General features: G+C 37.4%; 1 protein-coding gene across 6 annotated transcripts in view; it reads left to right on the forward strand.

The window, feature by feature from the left end:
• The window catches only part of Mme (membrane metalloendopeptidase), an 88,962-nt gene that overhangs the window by 32,589 nt on the left and 44,307 nt on the right, over positions 1-12,066 (forward strand). For all 6 annotated transcript variants that reach the window (XM_055596741.1, XM_055596746.1, XM_055596742.1 and 3 more), the window contains exons 5-9: positions 650-730; positions 828-923; positions 1,025-1,143; positions 2,463-2,528; positions 11,105-11,239. In XM_055596741.1, the coding sequence (XP_055452716.1) occupies positions 650-730; positions 828-923; positions 1,025-1,143; positions 2,463-2,528; positions 11,105-11,239 (497 nt within the window). The remainder of the gene's footprint in view (positions 1-649; positions 731-827; positions 924-1,024; positions 1,144-2,462; positions 2,529-11,104; positions 11,240-12,066) is intronic.

Genomic DNA, 12,066 nt, shown 5'->3' on the forward strand with positions numbered 1-12,066 from the left:
CTGAGCCATTTCCACTATGCCCCAACTCACCCCTATGCTGTGTTAAAGTTGCTAAAGATTTTACCAACCTTTTCCTTCAATGAAAAGCGGAGAATGCTTGGACTTTCCTCTACGGTCTCCATCCATACTTAGTTCACTTCTCTTTTAGAAATTGCTTTGTAGGAAAAGTGGAATTTTTGTATGTTTTAATATCTAAACATGGAGAACAATTTAATTTGGATCATCCAGAGCACATTCACACAAAAATAATTATCTTCTAGGCATGGAGAGGATTATCCACATTAAGTCCCAAATTCCTTTGTACTATTTGTTTTGTTTTTAGTATGAACTTCAAGAAAGGGAACTGGTATACCTGTGGCCTAGAAGAGGGTATAAACAGCATACACACGTGCACTTGCATGAACACACACACACACACACACACACACACACACAAATACACTAGCAGATCACTCAAAAAGACTTACATGTAACTTAGCTAGAGGGTTAAAACCCACTTCTGTTCTAGGAATGATAGTGTGGTTTTCCTCAAGATTTAGGAGTGGGGAGGGATAAAATATTTATTTTTAATTAGACCTAGGTTGAAAATGTTGAAACAGCTAAAACTCAGCAATCATGTTGATGCATTTTACTAAATGCCCCATTTCAGATGTCCTTCAAGAACCCAAAACTGAAGACATAGTAGCAGTGCAGAAAGCAAAAACCTTGTACAGGTCTTGTATAAATGAGTGTAAGTGTTCTTTATTTGGAATATGTATATTTGGTAACAAAATATGAATAAAATATGTACAACCTCATTTTAAATTTATTTTCATTGTTTCAAAAAGCTGCTATTGATAGCAGAGGCGGACAACCTCTACTCAGCTTGTTACCGGATATATACGAATGGCCGGTAGCATCAGAAAACTGGGATCAAGCATATGGTAAGGCAATTTCCCTCCTTTTTAAATTAATAATTTCCACATCATAGTATTGGTAATGAAACAAAACTCCAGGAAACATGTTTCAACTTCTGTTCCTTTAGGTACTTCATGGACAGCCGAGAAATCTATTGCACAACTGAATTCAAAATATGGGAAAAAAGTCCTCATTAATTTTTTTGTTGGCACTGATGATAAGACTTCTACCCAGCATATAATTCATGTAAGTGTGTGTGTGTCAGGCAGCCAAAGCTATCTCTAACTTGTAATGAAATTTCCACGTGCACTGTTTTCATTGATATTTGAGTAAGGATAATTCTCCTTTTCAGTGCATGAAGGTGTCGTAAATCTGTGCCCTGGCCCTTAGCCCTGGGGTTCCATGTTCAAAGCATTTTCTTAGTGATGTTTTAGACATTCCCCTCTCACTGTGTTGTCTCTGTCTTAGAGAGCTCCCCAGGATCCTCTTATTATGAGAATAACCTCCAGCTTCTTTGTATGTGTTATGCTTTGGTTTACATAAAGCAATTTACGTCTTGAAACAAAAAAAAAAAAATCCTCATTGACTTAATATAAAAGCCCTAAGGAGGGTTTGAAATACAGTTTTGGTTCTCACCAACGATTACCTGTGCTTTTAATCTCAGTTAAGATAAACAAAATACCATCCTTCTAAGGGCCCTTCATGTGGAGATGTCCTGTAGCTCTTCCTATGTGTTTTTTTTTTTTCTGTGTATGCATATTTCCTCTGGATTAGGTTGGACTCCCAAACTTCCGGGATTCCCACCTTCGTTCACCAGTGCCCTAGTTTACTCTTGCATCCACTCTTCCGTATGCTGCGCAGGAAGCAGTCTCAGAAAGCTGTCAGTGTGCCCGCATATCCTCACCGTCAGTGCCCAAAGCGGAGCACCTACAGGAGATCAGCAGTGTCTCTCACACCCAGCTACCATCTGCACCTGCTAAAGTCCTCTGAGCACACACCTCAGGGGACATCTGAGGAGGAGTCTTCTCCATGCCACTTTGGTAGACAACCTCAAAATTTCTGGCATGATTTATACTGGCAAATAGTGACTGTAGTAATTTTCTATGCTTCCACCAACTCACACCCAAATAACATGGAAGAACATAACCTACTTCTACCAGTGAGAATGTACCCCAGTTAGGGGTGGGGCCAAGAGCCTGTATTAGAAGGTCCAGAAGCTGGAGTGCTCCGTAGATGAGTAATTTGGGGGCTCACTGGGCCAGGATCCTATATGCTTTTGCTTGTACCTTCTGCTCTTAATTAAAAAATCATTTCCCGCTTAATTTCAGCTCAAGTATTCTTTAGTTTCATTCTTGTATCCACAATGAAATCCCCCAGATTATTTAGCTTCCTGTGCAAGTTAAATAGTTGCAAGTAGTGTAGAAACCTTTTCCTTGTTAGTTATTTACTCTGTTTCTGATCTTTGCCCTTACAAACAGCAGGCAGAGTGGGACTATTTCTATTTTATCCAAATGTTTTATATCTTGCTGAGTAATTTATTTTCTTTAATGTCTATTATTTTATAGTTTGACCAGCCGCGACTTGGCCTACCTTCCAGAGACTACTATGAATGTACTGGAATATATAAAGAGGTAAATAAAAGAAGGGGGGGGAAGCAGACACAGACTACAGAGCCATCTGTGCAAACCTTTAATAATGAAAAGGACTAGAGCCAAATTTAAAACTCCGTATGTTCTTTGCTGGGGAAGAGACCAAAGCTAAAGAGTGCTGATGCTCCTTTGATAGAATGAACTTTGCAACCGAACAAATGGAAGTCAAACAAGGAAGCATGGAATTCCTCGTTTGAATTTTGATACTTAGTTTTTAAGTCACATGGTTTGTTTTTAAAGTCACTTAGAAATGTTTCCATTAACATTTAACTTGAATCATTTAAAGAAAACCCAAACTGTCAGGTTAATCGTAGTATAGAGCATTGTATGGTAAGACATACCCTTCCAGAACTTTCTGATTCTTTCAGACAACTAGGCAGATAGGAACATTTACCTTCTTTCTATACCTCCTTCCTAAGCTATAGAATCACATCTCACACAGCTGCAATTGACCTGAATTGCGTTCTTACTATCTCCCAAGCCTTCCTGCCTTAGGCTGGTGTGAATGTGTTCTTGCTTGCTGATGGAAGGAGCCCCAGCAGACAAAACTAGCAACCGTGGGTGTGATTCGATATCAGAGGGAAGGTGTTTGTCCTACAGATGCTTTACTCATAATTCTTTTGAAACACGGTAGCGATCCTAAAGAGTAACAGCGCTGTGGTGGTGTGACTGGAATCGCTTCTTAGATAAAATTACAGGCTAAAAGTGTTCGTCTCTTGCATTCATGTTAGGTTCAATCAAAGTGAAATAGGTTATGTGTTGGAGTAGATACACAATACTGAAATGAAGAAACGTACAAACATTATAATGTTGATGGCCACAACATTAATGGCACAGATAATTAAAAGGATGTAGGACATCTGTGTAAGCTGGTTGTTGTGTGGGTTGCAGCTGTTGCCATTGAGAAGTGTCCATCTGCCTCCTGTCACAGTTAAAAATGAGGGAGGAATATCATATCAGATCTTATCATTTTCAGCTCAAGAGCTGTTCATATTTACAGTTGTACTCTTACTGTCATTTGTTTCCAATCCTTAGATAGTTTGTATTAGTGTAACATTTCTGATATCAAAGTGTATCTGGTAATACAGGTGGGAAAGTTTCTTTTTCCCTTTGATAAGATTTTATTAAGATGATGGTATACTTTGTAGATTTTATATTCAGTGTTAGTTGCAATGTCAAACGGGACAGCTGGAGTTTGCATCTGATACAGATGCATTTTTACTTAAACCGAAAGGTTTATTTTATTTGAACTTTTGAATTATCCATCCATTACAGAATTGGGACCTTCACTTGGTCACACACATTTCTTGCTAGGTCTGTAGAATTAGAACCTCTAAGTTTTCATTCTCATAAGGCTGAGAAGCCACAGCTGTTCTAGCCACTCCATGGAGAGAGAGCATATTTCTCCAGGTCTGTGCAGTCATCATTTAGACTCAGGATTCTAGAGAATTAATAGACTTACATTGGTTTTCTGGTCTCTATAGGTATGGAAGTCTGTATTGAACTGGGTTTTGCCTAAGCCACAATAATAAAGACATTCAAAATTACAGTACCTGAAGCAAGAGACTGTATTTTCATTTTTCTTTCCAATCTCAAAGCAGGCAGTCCAGGTCAGATAGAACCCAGGGGACTTTCTGGGGCCTGAGCTACCTTTAAAATTATTCTAATCTCAGCCTCCTCTGGAATTTACATTAGTCTGCCTGGTCAAAGTTGGCTTTATTGTGCCATATTCATGTTTAAGGCCAAAGGGAACTAGAAAAGAAGGAAAGTGCTGGACCATCTACCCTGATTTTTTTCTTTTTAAGGCTTCTTTGTTTTTTCAAAAAGGGTTTGCTTGGTGGTCCAGGCTACCAGGCTGTCAAGTTGCACCCACTAAATATAAAGGAGGTCTGAAAATGTCAGCTTAATTTACTTCTGTTTTTTTTTTTTTTTTTTGTTTTTGTTTTTTTTTTTTTTGTTTTTTTTTTTTCCTATCATAAATTGGATTGTTTTGTTCATTTCTAAGTCAGGTAGTTCAATTTTTGGCATTAATGCTACTGATTTTGTGTCCTGGTTTCTTTGAACTGTTCTCAGCTCTCTCACTACTTTTAATGACACCTTTAGCATTTTCTATATATGAGATCATTCATTGGCAAACAGACCATCCCACTGCTTCCTTTTCTATAGAGATACTGTTTATTTCTTGTGCTTGCCTTAATCGTTCTGGCTAAGACTTTTAGAACTGTCTTCAACAGACATCCTTGTCTTCTTTCTGATCTTGGAGAGAAATTATTCAGCTTTCTACCACTAAGTCTTATGCTAGCTGTAGACTTGTCATTGTAGCTTTTATTGTGCTCAAGTATGTTTTCTTTAACTTATGCTTTTGAAAGTTTTTTTTTTAAATTATGTTCAACTTTTTCATTGTTTGAGATGACCAAGTGGTTTTGTACTTCATTTTGTTAATACAGTCTGTAGTATGTATTGATCAATTATTATTGAATGATACTTGTATACTTTCTCCTGGCATAACTTTATCTTAATCATGGATAAAAGTATTTTTAATGTTCTGTCAAACAGTTAACATATTTATCAGTATTTGGCTGAGGATTTCACCTTGGTCATTGTCATGGATATTTGTCAAGTGCTTTCTTTTATCATAGTGACTTTGCCTGGCTTCAGAATCAGAGTTTGTAACTTTACTCTTTTCAGTTTTATGGAAGAGTCTGAGAAACATTGGCCCTGGTTCTTCTTTAAATGCTTAGCAGTGCAGAAGTGAAGCCATCAAATGCAACATACACCTCCTTCTTCTTCTCTTGAGCATCCTACAACAGATAGCCACAATAATATGGGCAGAAAAAATTGGCTTTGATCAGATGGATTTCAGCCATTTTTTCTCTTGAACAGGAGGGGAGTTGCATCCTCCAGAAGACAATGACAAGTGACAAAGAGAAGGATTAACTTAGGTCCCTTTGGTTTTTTGTGAAAAGAATGTGCTGTAGTACTAGGATGCAGTACAATCAATGAGAGTAGATATGCAAAATGAACAGAAAAGCAGCATTTTTTCATCAATGCACATAACTTCATGAATGGTCTTTTGATGTCTCGTTGGATTTGAGTTTCATGAGCCCAATATGACTTTGCACTCTAAATCTAAAAACTATACATATCATCAGTTCCCAGATGACTTAATTTCTCTCAGCCTAAAGCATTATTTTGTTGTCATTTAGTGGTCATGGGAGCCTATACATGCCATTTAAGAGTACCATGAGGTCACTCAGCTATAAAAGTTGTAATTGTTCTCTTCATTGGCTTTTTGATGACCAGGGTGCAAATCAAATCTCAATAAATTAGCTGTAGATGAACTTCTCAGAAAGGAACACATGTGTACCGTGTGGGCAACAGTCTGACAACTGTTCTCAAAATGAGTTTTTCAAGGAGTCTCTCATGCTAGATCTCTCTTTTAGCAAGAGAACCCATGGCTAATCTGATTATCTGAGGAGAAGAGTTAATGATACATTGTTCTCTAGAAGACAGAGGTAATGAGATGCAAAACAAAAGTATAAAAGTCTATTGTGAGAAAACAATGTTTCTGAGAAAACATTGCCAGTAGAAAGTCATCATTCCCATTCTTGGAATGTCAATGAACCATCCCACATGAGAAAGTCCTTTTAAATAAAGAGAAAAAAAATCTTAATTTTCTTAAGAAATGGCCCTCCTCAAGAAAAGCCGCTGAGCTCTTTATTGGGGATGAATTAGGATTAGTCTCGAGGCTTCTTCTTTTTTTTTTTCTACCTTTCACTTCATCAAATCTAATTACCTTTCTTTTCTTTGTGCAGAAATCTGCATGCGAGAAATCTAAATATTTAGCTGTTGTTATAGATATGCTCTGTACTAATGGTTGTCTGACAAGACAAATTAGCCTTGAGCACTAGCTCCGATTCCTGCTCTGTATGTACCAATGCCAGGGCTCTGGGCAGTCAGTCCTCACATACCACTCTTTAAGAAAAGCCAGCATAATTATTTTAACTTTTTTTTTTAAATCTACTAACAAACTACTTGTGTGAACCATATATTAAGTAAGTAATTAATTAAAATCAAATGAAGAAACCCCTCAGTGAGAAGGTAAGAAACTGAGTCTGAGGAGGCAGAAGTTTGGAAATAAGAAGCTATGGATTACAATGATGGTTAGAAAGGGGAAGGCAAGAGCTATAGGTTAATTTAGAATTCTTCTAAAACTGGCAGGCTCATAAAACATGAAGGTGTTTTAGGGATAAGAATAAAAAACTTGAAGGATGGCCTTAGTAGGTCAAAGCCAGAAAGAGATGACGCAAGGCCTACATGTCTAAATCAGAGAAAAAAACAGAGCCACCTCCCCCAGCTCACTAACTCCAAAGCACAAGCTGAGATTTATAGTCTTAAATGTGAGTAAGCTCAAACAAATTGAAATTAAACATAGAGGGGATTTGACTTGCTTGCTCACAAAATGCAAACTAATAAAAGCTTCTATGGTCTAGAGATGTTCGGATCAAGTGGAAATGAGTGAATCCTTCTTGATATGTTTGTATTTTCACGTCAGTATTTTTATTTAATAAATATTCATTGAATTTATAATAGTGTGACAACTCTTCTAGGCAGTGGGAATTCAAAGACAACATTTTTGCTGTCATTGAACTCAAGTAATGCAGAAATAAAAGAGACAAAAGTGAGAAAGAAGACAAGGGAAGGACAAAATGTAAATTGTAGAAATATTATGATGAAAATAAAATAGTGATGTGATAATGAGTGGGTGAGTAGATGAGCAATTTAGGCTCCATTCAATTTGGCTTTTGAAGAGATCTCTCTGGCTGCAATGTGTAGACTGTTCTGTGACGTAGAGGGGAAGGCTGTTTGATCATTTATGTGAAGGAGGGTGGTGGACCCGGATGAGGGAAAGTGGGTCTAAGATGGCTTGCAAGATGGCTCACTTGTTATAGATAAAATGTGTCCTTGAAATTTGTCAGCTAATACATATGGCCTATGTAATTTCTCTGTGAACTACTATTGACCTGCATATGAAACAAAGAAAACTGTTGACCTCATTTTCTTCTTTCTGGAGACCAAGAAAAAGACGAAACCCAGGTTTACCCAGCCCGGGTATATACATCTATCATGTGACACACGCTGATGAGGATGTGGAGCAAAGGAACACTCCTCCATTCCTTATTTGGAACACTGTAGTTTCCACCAGTGAACTTCCTGCTTAACCTGTAATATTTCCCAGCGTAATGGCTACCTCGAACACATTTATGACTTCTTAGTTACTTCCTGGTCTACATTTTGTAGATCTTCTTCTAAGGAAGGAAAAGACAGAAAAGTGGTAAGAGCTGAGTGTCACAGTCATAACCTCTGGATATGAGACTCCTGATCTTTAGTGGTCACCACCAGGCTACCCAGAGGTCAGCTGATCTGATTGGAGAGCTTTCTTCTCATTCCTGGGTCTAAATGTCTTTCATTAACTGATATTAAAGTTTGAAGGACAGCAGTAAAACGACCTTGCTGTGTTCCTCTTTAGCAATTCTAATAAATATGAGCTTTCTCCCAGGTTGGGGGTGGTGAGTCCCCACTTTTAAAGGACTAGTTTATAAACACCATTATCTGCTATTGTAATGTGGTAATCATTCTAACCAAAGTCATAGTCCATGATATTAGGATTAGTAAATATTATTTTTACTAATGTATACTTTTAAACCTCAGAAAATTACTACTATATGACTTTTATGCTGCCTCTTAAAAGCAATTATCTCTTTAAAACTACTTATGTCAGTGCTAGGATTTACAATCTTTTATTAACCAGGTGTTTTCGGGTTCTTTTCCCCTGAGAGGATTCTTGATTTCCTGTCTCTTCAAAGCACAACTGTTAAAGTGAGAGTTCATTCATATTCCTGCCCTGACAACTAAATCTTCTCTAAGTCACAAGGAAAATTAATTTCCCTTTCAAAAACATCTCAGTTTCTCCAAATCTGCATACTTGATATCAGTTGATATTTTAAATGCTTAAAAATGAGAAAAAGCTATAGCCTTAGGTTAGAACCTTTCAGCAGTGAGTTTGAGTTCTGACAGCTATTATAGGAATTTGGAAAGAAAAGACATTATAATATGAGTTTTAATAAGAAGTGGTTGCCAGGCTGAAACTCATTCATTAAAACACTGTGTTTTATTCAAGTGTCTTAGGATATTGCAATAGGAGCTTTCAGCATTTCAGCAGGCCTAAAGGATTGTCTTATGGTGTCATCCACCTAGGTTCCACAATCATCAAATACATGTGTAAAGAATAAGAACCAGATTGCCAAATCAACAAAGTACACCAAAGGATTCTTGTTTTTTTTTTCCTCTGTTCATATATGAGATATATTATATTACATTAACATTCCTCTGTTAATGTATAATGTATAAGATACATTAACAGAAATGGTCTCAAATAGCAAAGAGAAATCTCAAAAGACTGATATTAGAAAATTTGAATTACCATCTCTTTCACAGCCAGTGGTAATTACCTGCTGAAAGCAGGTGGATTTATATGTTTTCAAATACAGATAATTCAAAATACCACATTCTCCTACTTTGGACTGTCTGTTCCCATGAGGTATGAACCCAGACACACTTGTTTACTTCAAAGGAAAATAAGAACTCTGATTAGCTTTTAATAGGAAAGGGATGAAATTGCCAATAGCCTATATGAAATTATCTTTTCATTTCTAATACTTTAGTGATTGAACTTCTAAATACTAATTTACATACACACACACACACACACACACACTAAAATAGTTTATCCTATGAAAAGCATGGGCTGAAGCACTACCCAGATAGTCATAACTTTATAGTAGATCACTAAACAGAGAAAGTCTCTGGTTCCAGGGAACTGTCTGTGTAACATTTGATGGGGGCCGCTGGTAGCAGTTCACTGAGCCTTTGAGATTCATAGTAATTGCTCATTTTGTTTAAGGCTCTTGCTTGGTAGCATATTTTCACTTTACTCTTTGACTGATGTCTGCTGATGAGCACCTGTAAAAACACATGTACCTCTTTATTCAAATTGAACATAAGGGTGCTCTTTCTACTTATAATTCATTAATAGGATATAAGACTCTCCTGAAATTGAAAGTGGCATCACATTATAGCCTTCCTTTGCATTTGCCCGGATACCAAGGCTTGTAAGCATCAAAGGTTCATTCACTTATTCCCAAGTTGTGTGGCAGATTTCCTCTGATGACAGTCTCCTGCTCTACTAAGACTAAAGCTCCTGCCGGAAACTTGATTTTGAGTAAATTTTAAATGAGATGAGATCACATGTTATTTTAATTGGTGATGCATCACAATGGCTAATAAGTAATAGAATATTAAGGCTTAGCAGAAATGGGATTGAATTCTCCTGGTCTTGATGTCACTGAACTCAAATAGATATCTGTATAATCCACAAAAGGTTACCAATGCACATAGTTTATAATTCCTGCTTACAAACTGAAATTTATCTGAAGCTATCAAGAAACTGAGTTTATGCAAATCTCAACCCAGGGGTCCTGCAGAGACTGTGCACCAACTATGCTTAGAGAGGACCTAGATCAGATGTAGCCAATGGTCAGCTCAGTCTCAATGTGGGTTCCCCAGTAAGGGGAGCAGGGACAGTCTCAGACATGGACTCTGTTGTCTCCTTCCTTCTGGCAGGGTGGCCTTGCCAGACCACAGAGGAAGAGGGTTCAGGCAGCACTGATGAGACTTGATAGACTAGGGTCAGATGGTAAAGGAGGAGGGCTCCTTCTTTCTGAGGACTAGGGGAGGGGGAGGGGGAAGTGGGAGGAAGGGTGGGATTGAGAGGAGATGAGGGAGGGGTACAGTTGAGATGTGAAGTGAATAAATTACTTTTAAAAATAAATAAATAGAAAGAAAGAAAGAAAGAAAGAAAGAAAGAAAGAAAGAAAGAAAGAAAGAAAGAAAGAAAGAAAGAAAGAAGAAATTGAGTTTGTGGAAGAAAGATGGTTTCTAAATTTATGGCATCTTATAGTAAAACTTCAAAGTAATGAGGTACTATGGAAAAAATTAAAACCTTCAGTTGTTTTTTGGATAAGCTCCTGAGATTAGCCTCAAAAAAATTAGCTTGGACCAACGAGTCTATAAAGGTGTTCTGATATATTCTATGAATTTCCAACTTTCTTTTCATAAATGTTGAAAAAACTACCTGCCTATATGTATGCACAAAGTCAACCGGAGGAGAAGGGTTAGTAAAGAAAAAGAAGTAATATGTGTAATTACTTAACAAGTGCTTTACAACTGTATTTTTATAAAAGCAAAATAAACTCATTAAAAATAACATAATCTCCATAGCCAAATGACTGTAAATTAAAACATTCCATGTAATATTTTATTTCTATGTCTCAGCTCTCACTAAAGGAATCTGTACAAGTCATTTCTTTTAGCACTTGCAAAATATTTTCATTTTGTTATGCCCTTTTTTTCTACCCAAAATTAATATTTTAAAAACTTTTATGTATCATGATGACTATCAGAAGGTTTCCTAACAACTTATTATTTATTTCTTGCAGGCTTGCACAGCATATGTGGATTTTATGATTGCTGTAGCCAAATTAATCCGTCAGGAAAAAAGCTTGCCTATTGACGAAAATCAGCTCTCTTTGGAAATGAACAAAGTGATGGAGTTGGAAAAAGAAATTGCAAATGTAAAACATATTTTTTTTTCTGGGATGCTGAATAATGTCAACACTTTCTGTTTCATTCCCTCTTCTCTATGCTATTTTGAAAATAAAACTCTAGCTCTTTAACCAAGTGATAAAAATGCATAGGCTAGTAATGGATCGTTAGCTTCAGGCGAAACTTTGAAACTATAGAATTTCCTGAAATCTAAGAGGCACCCGAAGCTTGACAAACAGCAAACAAGCTATGCATCACAGCCTACATATGCAATAAGCAGTTGCATCAAAATCTTATTCTCGGACTGTGATATGCCCTTATGCTGCAGGAAGACACATGCAAAAACATGGCAGATTTTCTAAACCACTTTACTTTATGTTATTTTGAAATACAAAATGTCTACAGGGATCCATCAACCGTCCTTGATTATAGGGCAATGAGATGCCACCAACTTCGGACTCAGATTATTGGAAAACAGAAAGACCTTAGCAACAGAGCCAAGGGTATTTCTGCCTTTTCCCTTTTCCAGGCTGGGCTGGCACTCTGTTCTGTGAGTCTCCAGAGGGCCAAGCATGCATGAGCAAATGAACTCTGGCTCTTGCCAAAAGGCAGGGTAGTGATTGAACCTGGCCTCCAAGTTCCTTAACAGTGCAAGCAGAGCCCTGTTCCCTTACATCCCCATCTGCTTACAACTGGCATCTGGCCTCACCTGAAGCATGGACACTGAAGATCCTGGAGAGTGATTTTAGATTTTCTGGGGCTGCATAAAACCGACTCCATCCTCAATCACAGTTGGTCTGCTCAGTGGAGCAGACATTTGATAGGCTACTTGGGGCTCTCAGAGGAAAACTGAATT

This window comes from Psammomys obesus, unplaced genomic scaffold (assembly GCF_907164565.1).
Source record: "Psammomys obesus unplaced genomic scaffold, mPsaObe1.curated_primary_1811, whole genome shotgun sequence".
NCBI classification, from domain to species: domain Eukaryota; kingdom Metazoa; phylum Chordata; class Mammalia; order Rodentia; family Muridae; genus Psammomys; species Psammomys obesus.